Genomic DNA, 19,979 nt, shown 5'->3' on the forward strand with positions numbered 1-19,979 from the left:
GAACTGTGCTAAAACAGCAGGCTGGCATACCTTCAACAGGTCCACTTGAGACAGCAGACTTTTAGTATCTTTACAAAGAAGTCCACCGGTGAACTTTAATTGGGCTTTAAAAGATTAGCTTGACTATACATTTTCCCCTTGGTTCAGCAAATACCACTAACTTAAACAATGAGGTGGCCAGGTGGTAAATCTGGAACATTTCCTTCAAATGAGGTGTAGTAACACTCATGCCTGCCATTTCCTACGGTTCTCAATGTATTCCACTATAATAACTCTTTACCTTTAACAATCACTCAGCAAAAAAGAGACATGGGCAGCAGAATCAGTGGATACAGACTTGAGAACATTTGCTGTTTTTGGGGACCCACCAAAATCCTTGCCCCATCTCTCTGCTCATGAATGAACAATTTTGGATATTTTGACTGATAGAACAGTTGTTTAACCACACATATACAATACTTTTAAACCTACTTGTTTACAACACTGAGTTACGCTGTTACAACTTATACTTCGGGTGCATATAAATTCTCCCCAGTTAAAATACAGATTCACCTAATGTCAACACAGCTCTTCCATTTATAACAAGGGACAGTAAGGGTATTCTCTGTTCTGATCAAGGGGCAAGTGCTTAATACACTGACGTGTGGTCCATTTTGAAAATATCTGGTAGAAGAGTTCCCATGTTGATGGCAATGCTACACAGCACTATACATTTACATTGCATTCACATTTACATTTATTTTTTTGTGAAAGCAGCATACATCTCAGAGAAAAAGCAACATCTCGGAGAGACTGAACAAAACCCAGCACATAGGTGGCAAAGGACAAAGTCAAACAGAAGTTTCCATTTGAAAGCAGGCATGTTAGGGGTTCAAGGGGAGTCCCTGTGCTGTTCCATCTTCCTCCTAGCAGAGGAATTTATGAGTGTTCCTTTGGGCTTGGCAGTGATTCCAGAGGGAAAAAAACTGAACGACTGGTAGGGAGAGTGAAAGCAGTGATGGTAGACCTTGTGTGCAAATAAATAACTGCTTGCTCTGTCCGACTCTTGGCAACACTAATGATAACTGAAAACTGATAACATGGAGCAATGATGACAAATCTTGGAACCTTTGAGAGAAAACGTAATATCGTGGAATAGGTTGTGCTTTAATCATTTGCCTGTGGGTTTCTGTTTGGAAGAAGGCAATGTATGTGGACCTTTACTGGGGAGCCATTTCACAAGCAACCCAAGGACCAACAATTATTGTTATGCTTGCATTATTACCAGGGAACTGTAAAAACATTTTAGGAGACAACATACATCCTGTGGTACAGATATTAAAGCTTTGTGACGCTCCCATATTCCTAGAATATTACGCATCCGTGCAGACTGTCAATCTCATTCAAGAATGGTGTTGAGCACTGGGATGAAGTTAAAAACTTTCCATCATCCTCCACATCACCTGATACAAATATCGTTAGACCTTTACTGGGAGATCTGGAGCATAAACTGTGGAGTTGATTTCCACCACTTCCATCCCTAAATAAACAGAATATCATTGCTAAATAATGACCCTTTTGCAGATCGATCCAGTACTGTATGTAAGCAGTCAAAAAGGGATTGGAGCTGTTCAGAAAGAAGGAGATAACGATACACCTTATGTAACACTGGGGTTTCAAATATTTTCTCCGTTTATTAAAAGTTGATAACACTTGTGATTTACTAAAGTGGCTGTGTCTAATTTGTATATGAATTCACATAATACGTGAAATTATGGACACAAAGAGGACAACAGCCAAGCCGGTACAGAATGTTCTGTAAGAAATTGCAGTGCAGTATTAAACTTTGGCATTCAGCACAAAACCCTCCGAAATCAGTGCCAGTGCCTGCAATTTGTATCTGCCAGCTATATACATACTTACACATACATACTTGTACATACAAAAGGCTGCCCTTTTTTCAGTATGCTTGTATGTGCTTTGATCTCGATGTCAGTATCTATCATCATATCTAGCTATGAACTATCAATCATATCTAGGGAGCAGGACAAAAAATTTCTATACACTTTCACGTCCAAAACCATAAAAACAGATTGTAAAACCAGCTGCCAAACAATGATCTGTTCCTTGACTACTCAGGTGTGAGTATGAGTATGTTGTGAATATGTTGACAATGATCTAAAGTCACTTGAGAAGAAACATCTGTTTTCATAATGTATGCTTTTATTTATTTTAAGCCCTTTGCCTTACTGTATCAGTTACTGCACTGCTCCACCTGCAATTTGAAATAACTGCTAGACAAATCTTAATAACCATTCATCCTAAAATTGTCTTTCAGAACCGCTTGTCCCATTTGGGGTCACGGGGAGCCGGAGCCTAACCCGGCAACACAGGGCATAAGGCCGGAGTGGGAGGGGACACACCCAGAACAGGACGCCATTCTGTCGCAAAGCACCCCAAGCGGGACTCGAACCCCAGACCCACAGGAGAGCAGGACCTGGGCCAACTGCACTGTGTCACCGTGCCCGCTGATTGATCTTAAAATTTAAGAAGAAATTCAAAACATACAGCAAAACAAAGGGATGATGAAGTCACTAATGAGCAACATCGATTCATTTTTTATTTTTCTGTGAGAACAGGATTTTATTGTTCTGAAAAGCAATTATTCAAAGCCTTGGCATAATCCGCAATGATGCAATTGCAAAGAAGTAACGGGCAACAAAAGTGACAGTTCAGCTAAGGGTGTGAAGGCAGCGTGTGTCTTTTGGTGATGGGGAGGGTAAATACCCTCAGCTGTACTGGACAACCTATCAGTTCGGCCCGAGGTTGACGGCGTTTCATCCCACTTCTGGACATTGCCATCGCTGCACGTCTTATTTTCGTATTTGCTGTTGTTTCCTGCTCAGAAACAGATGTTTTTTTTTTTGTGGAAATAGTAGTAGATATTCCAGAGCAGTGGCCCCTGGAGAGATTCACACACACACACACATTTTCAGAACCGCTTGTCCCATACGGGGTCACGGGGGAACCGGAGCCTACCCGGTAACACAGGGCGTAAGGCCGGAGGGGGAGGAGACACACCCAGGACGGGACGCCAGTCCGTCGCAAGGCACCCCAAGCGGGACTCGAACCCCAGACCCACCGGACAGCAGGACTGTGGTCCAACCCACTGCGCCACCGCACCCCCCTTGGAGAGATTCATTTAAAAAAAATAAAAAAGTAGACAGGTTGGACCACCAGCATCACATATCTGACAATGTGAAAAAAACAGGATCGCATTCCTGGCTGTCTGGCCCACGTACCACGAACAGTCATCTGTTAGAGTTTCTGTGGAAAAGCAGCAACATCTGTGGACCCCTGCGCTTGACATCACTGAGTAAAACACATAGCAGAGTCCTACAGTTTTCTGATGAAGGTAACTTTTCTTGTCTATCAGCGGCAACACGGGCCCGCGTTGTTTCTGTGTTCTTACGTCAGATAACTTGGTGTTTGTCACAGTTCAAACTTGACAGACAGACAGAAAACACAAATACTTTCCGGTGAAGTATGGTGAAGACTGAACCCTGTCAGGAGTTCACTCACTCGACTCTACAAACGCAGGTGAACGGAGCTTGGAAAGAGAGAGAAAAACGAATGCGCGGCCTGACTAGAACGCTAACGCTAACGCTTGGCGCTCGCTAGCAGAAAGCCCCCGTTTCCCACGTAACTCGAATCCCCTGCATTGTCTGACATGCTGATTTCTTTTCCAATAAGCCTGAAGTAATAAACAGATGAGCACATCAATCTGCTTTTTGCATTTGTGTTAAAGGTTTGGCAGCGGACCCTTTGTTTGTATAGCTCTTCGGAGTGCCTGCAGCCTGGCAGGACGTGACTTTGGCGAGACGTCGTGCGGCAAATCGAAAAGCAACTGTTCATGTTAGTGGACAGCTAACATGGAGACAGCTTTTTACACTTTCTCATGAAAAATATTTGAGACCTTGTAAAAAATGACAAATTTCATAAGAAACTGAATACTCAGGCAAAACCTTAAAATGGGTGGCATGGTGGCACAGGGAGTAGTGCTGCAGTCTCACAGCACCTGGGTGGTGTGAGAGGATGTGGGTTTGATCCCTGCTCAGTCTCTGTGGAGTTTGCATGTTCTCCCTGTGTCTGTGTGGGGTTCCTTTAGGTGCTCTGGTTTCCTCCCACAGTCCAAAGACATGCTGTTCAGGTTCACACATTGTGTGAGAGTGACAGGGAGAGTATGTTCCACTGATGGATGGATGAGTGACCCTTTGTAAGTAGTGTATCTAGCAGTGTAAGTCACTGTGGTGAAAAAGGTGTGTGGGCTCATAACACTACATAGAGTTCATTGGAAGTTGCTTTGGAGAAAAGCATCTGCTAAATAAATAAATGTAAAATGGTTTATATGAGGTGCGGTGGCGCAGTGGGTTGGACCATGGTCTTCTTCTCTGGTGGGTCTGGGGTTTGAGTCCTGCTTGGGGTGCCTTGCAACGGACTGGCGTCCCGTCCTGGGTGTGTCCCCTCCCGCTCCGGCCTTACGCCCTGTGTTATCGGGTAGGCTCCGGTTCCCTGTCACCCCGTATGGGATGAGCGGTTCTGAAAATGTGTGTGTGTGTGTGTGTGTGTGTGTGTGTGTGTGTGTGTGTGTGTGTGTGTGCGTGTGTGTGTGCGGTTTATATGAATAACTGCAGAAAAAAGTTAAAAAAAAAATGCAAGCACATTAATATGTAAAGCGCACAAAAACTTTACAAGAGAGAAAAATACTACTGTTTTTAAATCCTGTCCCCAGTCATTTTAGTTAGTTATTCTAAGGGGTGAACTTATTCAAGATGTCGCTTGTAATTAAAGCCCCCTAATTGGTGGCCAGCGCCCCCTGCTGAACAGTGTGTGCAAACGCCCTCAGAGTTAGAGAGAAGAGGCATCTGTCTCCATGGTGACGGACCAGTAAATGAGTCTACATAGTTATTTCAATTAAACCCTGACAGTGGTCAAGGTGGCAGCATTTAACAGAAGGACAGATTTGCACGGTAAGACTCCTCGTCCTCACAAAGTTCCCGGGATTATGTTATGAAAGGTTTGAAAGCAGTTAGGTGTTTTCCCTGTGCAATTCTAATTTGTGACCTAGCACCAGAGCTTCTCTTGTTCCCTGGACAGCTTCAGCACAGATGATTAGTAGACATACATATAGCAGAGACCCAAGTCTTCTCTGTAGAACTCATGGCAATGGTTAGGAACTGGGAAATAACCCAAGAAATGATTATTGTTTATTAAAAGAAGGTAGGATGGTGGTATGGATGAACCAACATAATAATTATCATACAATAGTTAAACCAACAGTGTTTTAAGTGTCTTCATTTAATGAGATTTGATAAACTGTTAAACTGATTTATACCAAAACCAAAAAGTACTTGATCGCTAATCTTTTCATATAGCTGAACATTAATGACTTATATAATACTGTAAACATTCCAAAATGTTTATTTTATTTCAGCACATTTCATATTTACATAATCTATTATTCACTTTATTCTCCAGCGCAGCTTTGTAGTTACACTTGGAAGTGACATTTGCGTGGAATCAAATGATACTGTATTTAATATTTTCTGGTTATGGCTTCCATTAGCCTATAATATAAAGCAAATAAGAAACATTTAGAAATTTAAGTGTGTGTGTACACACAGAGCACACTGTACAGTCACATATATGTGTGTACACAGAAACCAACATTACACATAAATAGTTCTAGCTAAATTCCAGAGGGGCACATAAATCTCAAGAAACAGTATAATTTATTAAGGCACGGTATTTAAAGTAAAAATGATATAAATATTTAATCTTATATGTCAAAATATACACAGGAAAACTATAACTCATGGATTAACTACTGCAGCACCATGACTGAATTGCCACTGGAAGCGACCTTCCATATAAATGTGGAAAGGAAATGTGACGTGATTTGTTAACATAAAGGCCATATAAATAAAGTATGTGAACTAAGTGACCTAAATTCCATTAAGAATAGTAGACCAGTTCTTGATGTAACCAGTACATACAACGTGAAATAAAACCTTAAATACAAGCACCTTAAGTAAGGCTGAAGGCAAAACCTTGTGGAGGTAGAGCACCATCTGATTCGATGTATATGTCACTTGTGGACATAATACAAAAATATATGTATGAAAACTGAAATAATAATATCCACCAGCTACTGCACTCGTGAGTATTCGTGTAGATAGTGGATAGTGCTCACGGGTTTGAGCCTACAATGTCCGGCTGACCGCAATAGTCTGCTGGGTAGGAGAAGACTCGCTTCTCCCTGAGTTCTGGGAGCATTTCGCTGAGAACACTGCAAAATAAAACATTCGCTTTTCAGACTGACACACTTTGATGCATACTGGTATATATTTTTGTGCTGCCCCTTTAAGAGTGGGCCTTGAACCCTCTAGTGACACTATTCTTTCACATCACTACGGTCCGCAGCTGTCTCCATGGGGCTCTGCTGGTGACCATCCTGTGGGTGCGTTCCAGAAAATGACTCAAAGAGCGTCTCTCCACCGAACGGGACCGCAGCGAGCGAGGTGGGGGTGGTGGTGGCCTCACACAAAGCAGACTGGTCCCACCTCAAGACGGCGCTGCTGTAGGTCCAGGTGGATGCCAGCGGGCTCCCTCAAGTCCACTACGGGGAGCTGGTGGCTGTCCTGAGTTCGGAACAAGAAGCGTGACTGGTGCCAGTGGCCGTCTTCGGTCTGAATGGAGAAAAGGCACAATTTCAACAGAACTCAAGGTGTGCAACATGAGGCACGGTGGTGGACGCTTCCTGAATTTTGCAATACGACCAACACATTGTTATTACCTCGCAGTTGTCTAGTAGCACACGTGTTTCAAGTAATGTGTTTGCGTCAAAAGTCTGTCCGTTCCACCCCTTAAAGCGCAGATCGGACGGCTGGCTTCCCGCACGTGTGGCGCTCGGCCCCGGAGCACTCGGAGAGTGGACTGTGACGCTTTGCGTCGCCTCCGTGCTCAGCAAGTGAAGAAACTTCATCTGAACTTTCCCGATGCCAAACTCCATCTATGGAAGGATCGCGGGTAAGACAGTGCAGACGCAGTACAGTGACACAGCCCTAAATACCACATTGGACGTTAGTTGGTGAAACTTCTGTATCATGAGCTCCAGCTACCTCCTGTTTCTCATTAACTTAGCAGCTGAAAAACTGTCACTATTACTCTCAAGGCTTGTAAAAAGTGTTGACAGGGTGCCAACAATTAATAATATATTTTCATCACAGGAAAATGAAAAAACTAGGTAGCTGCTAAAAAGTTTTAAGAGCAAAAACAAAAAAAGAAGCACATGTTGAGCATGAAGAGTTACTTTAATATTCCAGTCATTTATGTTGCGGAGGGCTGGTATAAATAAGGAGCTATTATGACAATTCAGTGGAAATGTGGCTATTAAAACATCTCTCTGGGAACTTCACACTAAAAGGTGCTTGAGTGTCTGACAGGAGATGCATACCTTGTTGGCGGCTACCGGGTGGACACATGTTTGTCCACCAGCAGTAAAATTACAGAAGACCTCGATGGCATCCGACGGACATCCGAGGTTGGGATCGATCCAGAACCATCCTACATAAGCCCAAAAACAATAATAAGAGTTAAGCTTCCATTTAGACAGTCTCTTCTCCGAAGTCTTCAACACGTCAGGAAGATCCAGTTCCAGCGGGAAAAAAAGGTGGACGGTGCTGCTCTCACCATCTGACAAGGGTTGCTGGCAGTCGAGCAGATCCCTGCAGAATCGGGCAGGGTTGTTGCGGGTTCCCAGAGGTTTCTTCATGCTTTCGATCAGACCACTCAGGTAGCGCAGAGTTTTAAGGACTTCGGTGCTGAGATCCGTCAATGTCACCTCCGTGTTCTGGTAACTCTGCGCCGTTGCATTAGTTGTCCACGCGGCCCGTGAAACCCAGCACAGTGCACAGAGAACGTCAGGATCCAGCAGAGATCACAAAGTAAACAGTGCCCCAGCCATTACCACAAATTCATACCTTGCAAATGTGAGCACTGTACCCCCCTCAGTCAGACCTGAATTCCCACATTGCCCAGTGATTAATGACATTTTTACAGTAAAACACACGCAAACCAGCGTAATGCAAACACACAGCAACTGAGGGGAGACATTTAAAGCTATTTTGACATAAATAGAATATTTACCTCCATATGCAATGCAGAGTTGGACTCAATCAAGGCTTGAATAGCTGTATTAAGATCCATTTGTTTCTGTGCAGGAATATGTACATTATCTTTATTATTTTCTTCTGTGGAGCACAAATAGTCATGTAGACAGACACAGGACAGGGTTAACATGAACAGACATACATGGAAGGGGAATGACACACAGAAGCGGAATTCTCAGGTAAGACACCTTTACCTATAAAGAGCTTTCCTACTGAAATTATTTATTAATTATTTTAATTATTTATTTTGTGAAACTTCAATCCAGAATGAATGGGCCACTAAACATAAAGGAACCAAAATATTCTAAGGATGTGTTTACACACTTGCTCAGTGCAGGTCTCGGATGCAAAGCCAGCAAATTTACCAAGCCTGTCTTTGACAAACCCGATGACATTTTAAGAATCTGTTACTCTCCGCTTCTGGAGCTGAACTTCTAGTATTTAGTAGACAGCAAAGTCATGAGCAGGCAATGGACCTCTTAGCATATTTATGTGACAACTTACCACAGGACCTGAAGCTCCGGGAGGACCCTGAGGGGAAACAAAAAAGACACATACCGACATGTGGGACCAGCACCAAAGGGACATCACAATATATGTGGAAACCAGCAATTATGTAAGAAGGTAAAGATACTTTGTTTTCAACAAAACACTTGTATATATATATATATATATATAATAAAGAGGGGGCGCAGTGGGTTGGACCTGCTCCGGTTCCCCGCGACCCCCTATGGGACAAGCGGTTCAGAAAATGTGTGTGTACATATATATAATATACATACATATATATGCAGTATATATGTATACAAGTATGTGTATATATACTGTAGGTAAAATCTCTTTCTCTCTGTATGTGTGTATACTAACTGGAGGTCCTGGACTCCCCCGAGGTCCCTGCGGTCCCTGCAGGCAACACAGAAAAGAGGCCCATTATGAACGACTCCAATGATTGCATAATTTGGCGAGCATAAAAGATAACTTTTAACAGGAAAGGTATAATGGGAAAGATGTGATTTTGGAGGACTATTTATCCACATTTCTGAATTTCAGATGTGGTATATTCAATGCAGTCACAGATGTTTATATAATAGTAACAGTGCTGTTTTTCTCTTGCAGCAAGATATTAGAACCCCATCGGATATATTAAACAAGGATTTGTAAACAAAAGGTTGCTGGATCAAGTCTGAGAATGAGCTCTACTGCTGTGCTCCAGAAAGCTACGTCAGTCAAAGCTTGTTTGGAACTTAAACAAAAAGCACAACTTCAAGTGCTTTCAGGTGATACCAGTGTATCTGCCATGCAAGAGTAACTATGAAATTACACTTCATATGGTTTATGGTTAAGCAACAGCTTCAGTGAAGCTGCATTAAAACTACCAAGAAGCAAATAATTGCATCAGACATTTAACTAAAAAGAAAAATTTTTCACCATTTCTCCATGGCTTCCTTTTCTGCCTCTGGGTCCCTGTAAAAGAACAAAGATACTGTTTATCCCCATCTTTGTACTAAATGCATGTATTCAAATATTTATCTTACACTCATGCAGAAAGAACCAAGCAATCAAATAATGATTTGTTCCTAGTATGACTTATTGAGAAGTACGCATAATTGATGAACAACAGGACAAGTAACATGTTTTCGCAGAATAACGATAAATATAACTGTCTTAATTTGACAGGAACAAACTGAACACAAAACAGCATTTTGTCACAGATCATTTAACTTAGTGATTAAAAAAACCTGAGAATGTGGAAACCTACAGGCTTTCCCACTGGCCCAATCATGCCAACTGGACCAGCGGGTCCGGTGCTTCCCTGCAATAGAGGGATAGAGATGGGGGAATATAACACAAACTGATAGCCTGAATGCAAATTTATATGAATGATATTTGTTTTATACATGATCTTACCACAATACCAGCAGGACCTCTAGGACCAGGTGTACCAGTAAAACCTATATCCCCATCTGGACCCTGTTTTCAGTAAAGAAAGTACTGGTCACTTGTTCTGACTGGAAGTCCTGATGATAGCAGACGATTGCTGATAACACTTCAGGTACCCAGAGCAACTTTTACTAACCTTTGGGCCTGGAAATCCTTGTAAACCACGGAAACCTAGGTCCCCTGATTCTCCCTGGTGAAAGAAAAGTGGTTAATAAATCTGTTATTAATATATGTTTAAATCAACAATTGCATCTTATATATGACCTCATGTTTATTGTACTATGCATGTGCGAGAGGGAAGAGTCAATAAATTAATAGGGCTAATATATAATTATTATTTCTATAGAAAAAATAAAGTGCTCCTAGATGGAAAAACATTACCTAAAGTTATTTAAAATAAAAAATAAAGTTTTCTTTATACCTGACAACCATAATACTAATTTATTTTAAAATATTTGTTAAAAACATGAGTTCTAGCTCGTCTTTCAATGCCATGTTTATTTGTTCATTATAAGTCACTGCTTTTCCAATCCAGAGGTGCAGAGCCTATTCCAGACACACAAGATGTGAGGTAGCATAAACCTAGAATGCAGACATTTTTAAGAACTGGTTCATGGATGTTTATGATATAACAAACTAAAATCCACAACATCACTGCCAATGTCTTTCACTCTGCAAAACAAGCAGATGCTATGCTGTTATATGATCTTCATTTGATATGTTGATATTGTAACTCACTCAGATTTATAGACATTCACCACTTCCATCTCTAGCCCTGTAATTCAGGTTTTCACAGCAGCAACATTTCATATCAGAACTGACCCAAAGTCAACAATGCCATAGTCGAGACCACCATTCCGAGACTCAATGTGGATAATGATTTCAGAGAGTCACTTTTATATACGTTTTGGCTTTAACAATACAGTCGTAAAACTAAAGAATGAAAAAAGTCATTAATAGAATATTTTTCACTAAAGGCAAATAATGATCTACATTTCTGGCCCTGACTAGCTCATTAAAACACAATAAAATTTTAAAGCTAAATCAACACCTCAGCAACAAAGATGATTACATAATGTGGCATTGTTGCTGTTGATGTTAAGTGCCATTGAGTTGATGTCGACTCCTGGCGACCACATAAACATAGTGGCTCCAGAAACTTCTGTCTTTCACTTGTGTTGAAAGAAGGGTGCCCAGTGGCAGAATGACCGACTCCATCCACCTGGATACTTCTTTTTATTTTAAATTTTTAGAAGTACAGGCTTTTAGAGAAAGCCTGATCTTGAAACCATGTGCTCAAGGTTCAATGAACTTGGTCTCATAATTTATGTTTCTAACAAGAGTACCGGCCTGATTTGATGAAAATTTTTAAGTTTCTTGGCAGTACAGGGTATGCTTAAAAGTTTCCTCCAGCATCACATTTCAAAGGAGTCCATGTTTATCCTGTCCTATTTTTTGCTCATTGTATTTAGTCAAACTCTGCTACCAGATTGAACCTGCTGGATTCAACTTAGAAATGGACCATTAGGGAGGCTCCATGTTAATAAAGTTATGTAAGAAAATAGACTATCTGAATGCGGTTCCTGAAGCATGCCCTAATAGACACCCTTGACAGTAATGTATCCTCCTCTTCTATTCCACCCAGATCCTCTGTCACTCTAATTCAGCTACTTCTGGAGGAAGTAACACCGTGGAGAAAGTCTACTGTACTGAGATAGTAAGTAGCATAATGATTAAGGACATGGATTAAAGGTTGACAGTTCTAAGAGATACCCTAATGCACCCTTAGGCAAGGTACTTAACCTGAAAATACTGAGATTTGTCAACAGGATAAACTTTGGATATAAACACTGAAAATATGTCTGACTTGAAAGTCACACTAAACCACAGTTCCAGTGGATTTTATGGAAAATAAAACCAGAGGAATTCAGAGACACTTACTTATGTTTATACAAAGCTTTTTTCCTAACCAAAACTTACTGGCTGTCCTTTACTCCCAACATCTCCTTTCCTGCCCTGGTCTGCCTGCACGCCCTCTAAGCCCTTGTTTCCTGGAGGTCCTCTTTCCCCTGGCAGCCCAGGTTCACCCTGAAAAAAGACATAACCAATAATAACTGCACTGGTGATCATTTCTGTTACTAACAGCACCTTGAATCTTTGGAATATGTAGGAATATGAGCAGCTTCTTGTGGTTACCTCCATAGGCCTTGACCAAAATATTTAGCTGAAATATGAGAATACATGAAAGCAAAATGGAACAAAATATAACATGGGAGAGGTCAGAATCTTAATCTTCATCTTCATGTTTATTGTACAATGACAGTGCTGAACTATTTCTGACATGGACCATTTCACTGCAAAGAATTGCTTGCCAAAAAAAATAGCAGTACACTATACACTGGTTTAAGGTATGGTAGTTCCAGTGCCCATAAAAAAAATTACCTTTTGACCTGGGGGCCCCCTTTCTCCAGTCACGCCAGGAAGTCCGGGTTCACCTCGGGGTCCAGGAAGGCCTGCCTTCCCCTCAATACCAACAGTGCCGTGCTGACCCTGTGAAGCAACACAACGCATCACCCAAGAGATTATCCTTAGTTTGCAATATCTGCACTGTTGTAATAGTTTTTTGAGACGCAAGTTGATTGGTGAAAAGCGTCTGCTAAATGAATACATGTAAATGTAAATATAGAGATTTACCACAGACTTAAAAAAGATTTCCAGGGCAGTTACTCAGAGGTGAGTGATGTTCCCCATTATTAGAGTTGGGCTGAGTTTACAAAGGCAAATGAAGCCAGGATAAATGCCTACCACATCTCCACTTTTTCCAGGCAGCCCTGGTAACCCGGGAAGCCCAGGAGGACCATCAGGTCCTGGGTAACCCGCTATGCCTCTTGGTCCAGGTAGGCCCAAGGCTCCCTGGAAATCAATATAACCATGCATGATTGCTCAGACACACAGTTGCACTGCTATTGTAATTACTCCACTTTGTTTTTGTGTAATTCTACTCTGCAAAACATCTGGAAAACTAGGGCATACCAAATTGTCATTGATAAAGTGTGTTTATACATTTATAGCAGGAAATAAAGCAAAACCTTTCAGTCCTATCAAAGGTCCAGATAAAAACATATTACAGGTACAATACATTCCATGCTGTAACAAATAAGTATCTGCTGTTCTTATTCTATATAGAATCATTGATTGACAGTCACAAATTGTTTGATTTAGTAAGATCCAGCCTTCTACTATTCCTGCAACTGGGTCTTTGTATGAGTGACACAAGCCCTTGATCTGTGTAAAAAGAACAGCTGGCTCTTTTTTGAAGAGAACAGTTTTCAGGGACAGCTGGTAGCGTAGTGGTTGGAGCAGCTGCCTTTTAACCCAAAAGTTGAAGGCTTCATTTCCCACCTCCAGTTGCAGTATCCTTGAGCAAGGTACACACACACACACACACACACATTTTCAGAACCGCTTGTCCCATACAGGGCCACGGGGAACCGGAGCCCACCCGGTAACACAGGGTGTAAGGCCGGAAGGGGAGGGGACACACCCAGGACAGGACGCCAGTCTGTCGCAAGGCACCCCAAGCAGGACTCGAACCCCAGACCCACCAGAGAGCAGGACCGTGGTCCAACCCACTGTGCCACCGCGCCCCCCTTCCCTTGAGCAAGGTACTTACCCTAAAATTACTCCACTAAAAGTACCTAGCTGTATAAATTGGTAAATATTTGTAAGCCTGTAATAACTGTAACCTTCACATGTAAGTCACTTTGAAGAAAAGTGTCAGCTAAATGTGAGAAACTCTGGTCTTACTCACTTCTTCACCCACACTGCCTGCAGGACCTTTGGCTCCCTTCTTTCCTCTTAGCCCCTTGAAAAAAAATAAAATATGCAATGCTTAACAGAAGCTTCAAGCAGAATATTGGCTTTCGAGCAATAATAAACAGTCTTTATTTGCATAGGAATATGGGGAATTTGCAAGGTGAAACGCAATCTCTCATTCGACCAGATCTACTGCAAAAATGCCCTTCTTTAATTCTTTCCATTATAGAGAATACACTTTTCTGTGGCTCTTGTGCTGTAATACTACAATCTGATTTGGCCAGAAAGTATTTAGTATTTTTGTGGGTTTTCTCCCACAATCAAAGACATGTTTTTCAAGTGAAATGATAAATCAAAATTGCTCTTAGCATGCTTCTGTGTGTGACTGTGTATGAGTGCCTTTTGACAGGATGTCCCATCCAGGTAATCCTCTGTCTTACATCCTGTACCTCCTGGGTTTCGCTCTAGACCATTGGGACTAACTGAAAAACTAATTCTCTTTGTTTCAGTGAACTGAATTCTTCCTCTCTCTCTCTCTCTCTCTCTCTCTCTATATATATATATATATATACACACACACAATATTTAATCCTTGTTCCATATTACTATGATTTTTTTTTTTATCAGTGTTACAACTTTCTAATCATGAAAAGACACATTTTTGAATATTACTTTTTTCATAACAATATACAGAGGTAAAAAGTGCTGCCAGTTGCCAAAATATAGCTAATAAAACACCTACTCTTTCATTCACTGCAGGGACAGTTCAAATTACCCTTTTATTATGCCATGAAATGTTTACAGCCAAAAATAAATGAATATCACGTTGCTCAAAACATGCCTTGGGTCATATTAAAATTTTTACACACTGAAAGTATTCAATGGAAATTATTTTGATTGGCTTTATACACTTTTCACTTTCTATTCATTGCTGCTCTAATAAGTTGGATCATATTTACTTATTCATAAGATCTGAAAACAAAAACATGAAAACTAGAATTAGTCAGGCTCACATAATCATTTTCAAAATGCCTGGGATTTAAAAAAAGAAATGTTCCACAGACAAAAAAAGAAAAAAAAAACATGCCACCCAATTAATGTCAGTGTGGGTGGCGAAGCACAGAACTATTTTCTTTTGCCAAAAAAAAAATGCTGCATTACTCTGGCTCACTGCATAAATTCAATACATTTCTTACAGTAGTTCTGCTGTTCACACAGCACCTCAAGACAAAGCTATTAAAAGGAAACAAAGCCCAACTGAATAAACAATGTTCTCATGCAAAACAATTACAAAAGAAGACAAGGCTTAATGTGACAGTTTAATTCCAGCACGGCCATCTATGAACCAAGACCTGTATTTAAAAGTCTTGGCTAAACATGTGCTCACCCACGGTACTGAAAGGCAAGTAACTACATCCAAAAAGGGATATCTGGGATTATCTGGCTGACAGTGATAGATGCCTATTGAGGAATTCAGCTGGAACAGATCAATCTGCAGGGTTTTGCTCCAAGTTTACACTGGAGGAATAGAAAGCATGTTGAGCAACAGCTGCCTCTAGGTTCATCCTCGCACCTGATTTCCCTTCTCTCCTTTGGGTCCTTGCTCACCAGGTTCCCCAGGATTTCCCTGCATTACAGACAGCAGACACCACACACCTTAACTGAAACTGGAATATTTTTTACAAACAGGATTACTGCTGAGAATGACAGGATGTACGATACAGCATGCAGTTATTGCAACAGTTTTCAAATCAACAAAGCCTCACCGGTGGTCCTTGCTGTCCAATAAGACCTCTAGGGCCAGCGATGCCAATATGACCCTGCAACAAACACCAAATAGAGGTAAATACTATTAACATAACATAATATTGCTAATGAGGACACGGCAGTGCCGTTGATTCTATCATGTGAAATGGGTTAAAAATAAACGGTTATTTAGCACAATAGCTGTGCAGCTTTACTGATCTCTTTTGGGTAGATATAAAAGAAATGGAAATCAGGATCACATTCTGAATCTCTTTCAAGTTCTCTCCATTTCTTTCAAGCAAATGCCAACAATGCCAAACATTTCAAATAAGAATTGTACAGCGATACCATTTTGGACGGTGTAAATGCAATCGATATGCATCTGTCCTTATTATCCAGCACCTCTTTTATCTGATATGAACCTTTCAAATTCACTCACTGGAATCAGGGTGGTAGTGGAGGGGGGGGTAGTGTGTGGGGTCTTTCAATGGCTCTTAGTGCCAAGTCACGCAAGAGTTATAAGCCAAAAAACATGAAAAATATGACAATCACCTGTGTGGTCCTTTTTATTTTTTACACGTGGGATATGGAGCTTTTCAGTTGTGGAAGTAAACCGTAAGTGGCAGGTGAGACTCATTTTACCTGATAGCCCCCATCCCCCGGCTCTCCCCGCTCTCCTTGTTCACCAGCAGGACCCTGCCAAAGCAGAAAGAACATCACTGTGACAATGGAGTTGTCAAAAGCACACACGAGGAAGGGCCAAATGCTATCAATTTTCTTCTCTGTGGACCTTCTTTATTGTGATTTAATGTGTTGCACATTTATGAATAGATGTCCCATCTAGGTAATACTTTGTCTTACATCTTGTACCTCCTGGGTTTCGCTCTGGACCATTGCGACTGACTCAAAAACTAATAAAGATAAAGCTACATCGTCGCACTAACATCGCAACATTTTTCAATGTGAATTTCTCAGACAAATTTATAGCATTAACTCCAAAAGGACCAATAACAGAAAACAAACAGGTTTATGATGGAAAGGTTGACCTTCAGGTCTTCTGTCTAAACTTCATAATGAAATACAATCATAAATCTCTCTTACAGTGTCAGTGTCCTCACAAAGATTTTTTCACTCTCGGCATTCATCTACAGAACCTCATTTGTATCATTTCAAGGAAACACCACTGGGCAGTTGTTCCACTTCACTGAGTAAAGCAGATTTTCTTCATAATTTTAATATCCAGTGAGAAATAATTCTGGTTCATGAAGCGACAAAAACTGCCTTTGTCTCAAACTGGCCTCAGGATCAACTTAGTTAGTACTGGAAAGTTTAAAGAATGCAAGACCTACTGGTTCACCTAAGGGCCCGGGTGGTCCAGGTGTTTTGTTATCTTCTCCTGGGTAACCCTGAGAATATCAATATCTTCATTAACACTTACCATAACATTGAACGGGAATATTTATTCTATAAGCCTAAATGAACTCAAGTAAATGATCCATGCTCAGGTTACCTTTTCACCTTTGGGGCCAGGTGGTCCCATGGACCCTGGATTGCCTATGTGACCCTGTAAAGAGAACATCCCTGCCCTTATCAGCGTATTGTAGTTACAGATACATTCCTACCTACACCCCTTCCTTGGCAACCTTTACTAAAATCCTGGGCAGATTTGAAGAGAAGGGAAAATCAGCCAGGAATGGTCAGTGAGAATGTCTTATGATGTATCAATGTTATGTGTGATGTGTCTTGGATTTTTACGATGCAAATAAATATGGCATAGTCAAATAACTTCTATAATAACTTGCCATAATCTGATTGCTTGTCTTTTCTTGTTTTGCCCACTTTCCAGGCAGTAACACTGAAAAAGTTATGTTTGTGTTTTAAAAATAAGCCACAGGCCTTGCTTGTGCATTAACTGTTCCTGTACACATTCTCTGTAGCCATATTCAAGGACCAAAACACAAATATACATTGACTGAACATGATATGCTTTCAAGACCAGCGTGAAAACTGGGTTGAATTTACTGTATATAAAATGATTTTCAAACAGAGAGAAAAAATTTAAGTCCAGCTGCTGCATGCACATAAATATTGTGCACATTATGGTACATCTCCAAAACAGATCTGTTAAAGACCAAACATGGCAATATCTTAGGTATCACATACCGCTTAGACTGGCACTACACAGTTGAATAGAAATGATTTCTTGGGCATGGACTGGTGGATTCCCTAGTATAGCTTAGTGCCCAGATGCATATGTACTGGCTGCTATACACAAAGCAAACTTACCGTATATCCCATGATACCTGGCTGCCCCTCAGGACCCATCACACCTAATTGGCCCTGAAGACAATATACAGATTGAAGCATAAATGTTTATGCAAAAACATAACCTGTGGAACAAGCATGATATAAAATAAAGAAAGAACATTTCCATGTCCGTACTCTCTCAAAAATAAACTTTTGAAGGAAATTGCCTTTTCCTGTATTGGAATAAATTTGTGTTTTCATTTACATTGGCTTCTCTTTTTCCTCCAGAGTCTTCCCCGGTTTAATATCTATAGCTGTCACTGGTATGGTTTGCTTTGTCTTTGTACTATAAAATCATATATAGCACATTTGTTGGGTCTCACTTGGAATCATATGTCAGCTTAAAATGATTCCAAATGCAAATATGCACTAAATCATTAAAGCAGAGCAGCAATTACAGCTAAAACAACTCCAAGTCTAATAAACATCCATGAATCATTTTTTCAGTTTTCAGATTAGAAAACAGTTGAAACTGTTTACAAAAAAAAAGAAAAAAAATCTAAAGATAACTTAAAAGACCTTATATAATAGGCAAATAATGTTTTGACTCTTCTAGGCTGTAGCTAGGGTTTTTCAGGCTAGGATGGGATAGGATAGTTATTTTATTAATCCCTGCAGGGAAATTCACAAACACAACATCTTAATACACAATATGTAACAGCAAGGTGCACATAACATATGAGGTAACACAGTTATACCCAAAGAAAATGAACTGAAGCGCCATCAAGCTGGGTCAGACATATGTCAGAAACTGATTTTTTATTTTTTTTTTTTGTTGAATTTACAGGTCTCACCAGGGTAGATGTTGAGAGAGATGATGCTGGCTACTACAGCTTAGTAGGACATGTGGAGAATTTTGTTACATACATTAAAGGACCTATGCCTTCTGAGAAAGTAGAGCCTGCTCTGTCCTTTCTTACACAGTGAATTCATTCTGTGTGATTAGTCCAGTTTGCTGTTGAAATGCACCTCCAAGTATATGTAGGAGGTGATGGTTACCAGGCACAAAGGCTCTTTAAAGTGGCCAAAGTCAACCATCAGCTCTTTTGCCTTGCTGATGTTATGCTGGAGATGATTTAATTCACACCATGAAACAAAATCCTCAAAAAATCTGCATTGCATTTCCTCACCACTTCCTGTATATCCTCTACATAATGGTAGCCACAGGAAGCCATTGGAGCAAGATGAAGAGGAGAGGTACATGGAAATGCTTTGGCAGGTCAAACACAACTCATGCAAAAGCATTCTGGATTGTTTGTAGGGGATGAATGGCAGAAGCAGGAAGGTGACAGAGAGGACTAGACTAGAAACTATTTACATTGTGTTTTGAGATATACGAGGACCCTCAATGTTTAAAAGAATTGCAAGATTGGGTTATGACTTCAGTATGTTGGGAGATACAGACTTGAGTCAGCTATTACCCTGCCTATGCTTTAATGTATATAAAGAACTATGTTTAAACTTAAACAGTAAAATCCTACTTATATTAGGTCTGATTTAAACGCATTATGTAATTATCTACTTTTGTACAGTTATTAGTGAACGGATAAGACTTCCAATGATTATGAAAGCTTAAAATAATAAATGGATTATGATAAAAGCATGATAAAGCATAGTAAAATAATCCCGGGTCATTTGATTAAAAAAGCATTAAATTTCAGCTTTACAACTTCATTTTTCTGCCATCTACACTAGGAAGAGTATAGAATCTACGAAGTCGAATGTCAGGAATAGCATTAATAGTCTTATTTATACTGTTCGTGCCTTTTTCTACTTGGTATCTCATACAACTCAAGTGAGAAGAAGCAGACACTCACAAGAGGTCCTCTGGTTCCTCTTGTACCTTTTGGTCCCTTTTCACCAGGGTGTCCTGCATCACCGCGAGCTCCGATCTCACCAGCATATCCTGTCAGCCCTTTGTCACCCTGAGGTAGCAGGTGACATGAGCGTTAAGCATAA

At 40.6% G+C, this 19,979-nt stretch overlaps 1 protein-coding gene across 1 annotated transcript in view; it reads right to left on the reverse strand.

Annotated features, from left to right (window-relative positions):
• Window positions 1–6,239: 6,239 nt before the first annotated feature.
• LOC114911274 (collagen alpha-1(XXIV) chain-like) overlaps window positions 6,240–19,979 on the reverse strand; it is an 83,078-nt gene continuing 69,338 nt past the window's right edge. The window contains exons 40-61 of the mRNA XM_029254820.1: window positions 19,838–19,945; window positions 18,000–18,053; window positions 17,224–17,277; window positions 17,063–17,119; window positions 16,356–16,409; window positions 15,734–15,787; window positions 15,541–15,594; window positions 13,963–14,016; window positions 12,957–13,064; window positions 12,594–12,701; window positions 12,132–12,239; window positions 10,288–10,341; window positions 10,119–10,181; window positions 9,970–10,023; window positions 9,639–9,674; window positions 9,078–9,113; window positions 8,715–8,741; window positions 8,188–8,253; window positions 7,732–7,900; window positions 7,496–7,605; window positions 6,836–7,051; window positions 6,240–6,728 (exon numbers count right to left, since the gene is read on the reverse strand). Of these exons, the coding sequence (XP_029110653.1) occupies window positions 6,579–6,728; window positions 6,836–7,051; window positions 7,496–7,605; window positions 7,732–7,900; window positions 8,188–8,253; window positions 8,715–8,741; window positions 9,078–9,113; window positions 9,639–9,674; window positions 9,970–10,023; window positions 10,119–10,181; window positions 10,288–10,341; window positions 12,132–12,239; window positions 12,594–12,701; window positions 12,957–13,064; window positions 13,963–14,016; window positions 15,541–15,594; window positions 15,734–15,787; window positions 16,356–16,409; window positions 17,063–17,119; window positions 17,224–17,277; window positions 18,000–18,053; window positions 19,838–19,945 (1,794 nt within the window). The 3' untranslated portion in view covers window positions 6,240–6,578. The remainder of the gene's footprint in view (window positions 6,729–6,835; window positions 7,052–7,495; window positions 7,606–7,731; window positions 7,901–8,187; window positions 8,254–8,714; window positions 8,742–9,077; window positions 9,114–9,638; window positions 9,675–9,969; window positions 10,024–10,118; window positions 10,182–10,287; window positions 10,342–12,131; window positions 12,240–12,593; window positions 12,702–12,956; window positions 13,065–13,962; window positions 14,017–15,540; window positions 15,595–15,733; window positions 15,788–16,355; window positions 16,410–17,062; window positions 17,120–17,223; window positions 17,278–17,999; window positions 18,054–19,837; window positions 19,946–19,979) is intronic.

The sequence above is a fragment of the Scleropages formosus genome, chromosome 9, assembly GCF_900964775.1.
Source record: "Scleropages formosus chromosome 9, fSclFor1.1, whole genome shotgun sequence".
In the NCBI taxonomy this organism is placed as follows: domain Eukaryota; kingdom Metazoa; phylum Chordata; class Actinopteri; order Osteoglossiformes; family Osteoglossidae; genus Scleropages; species Scleropages formosus.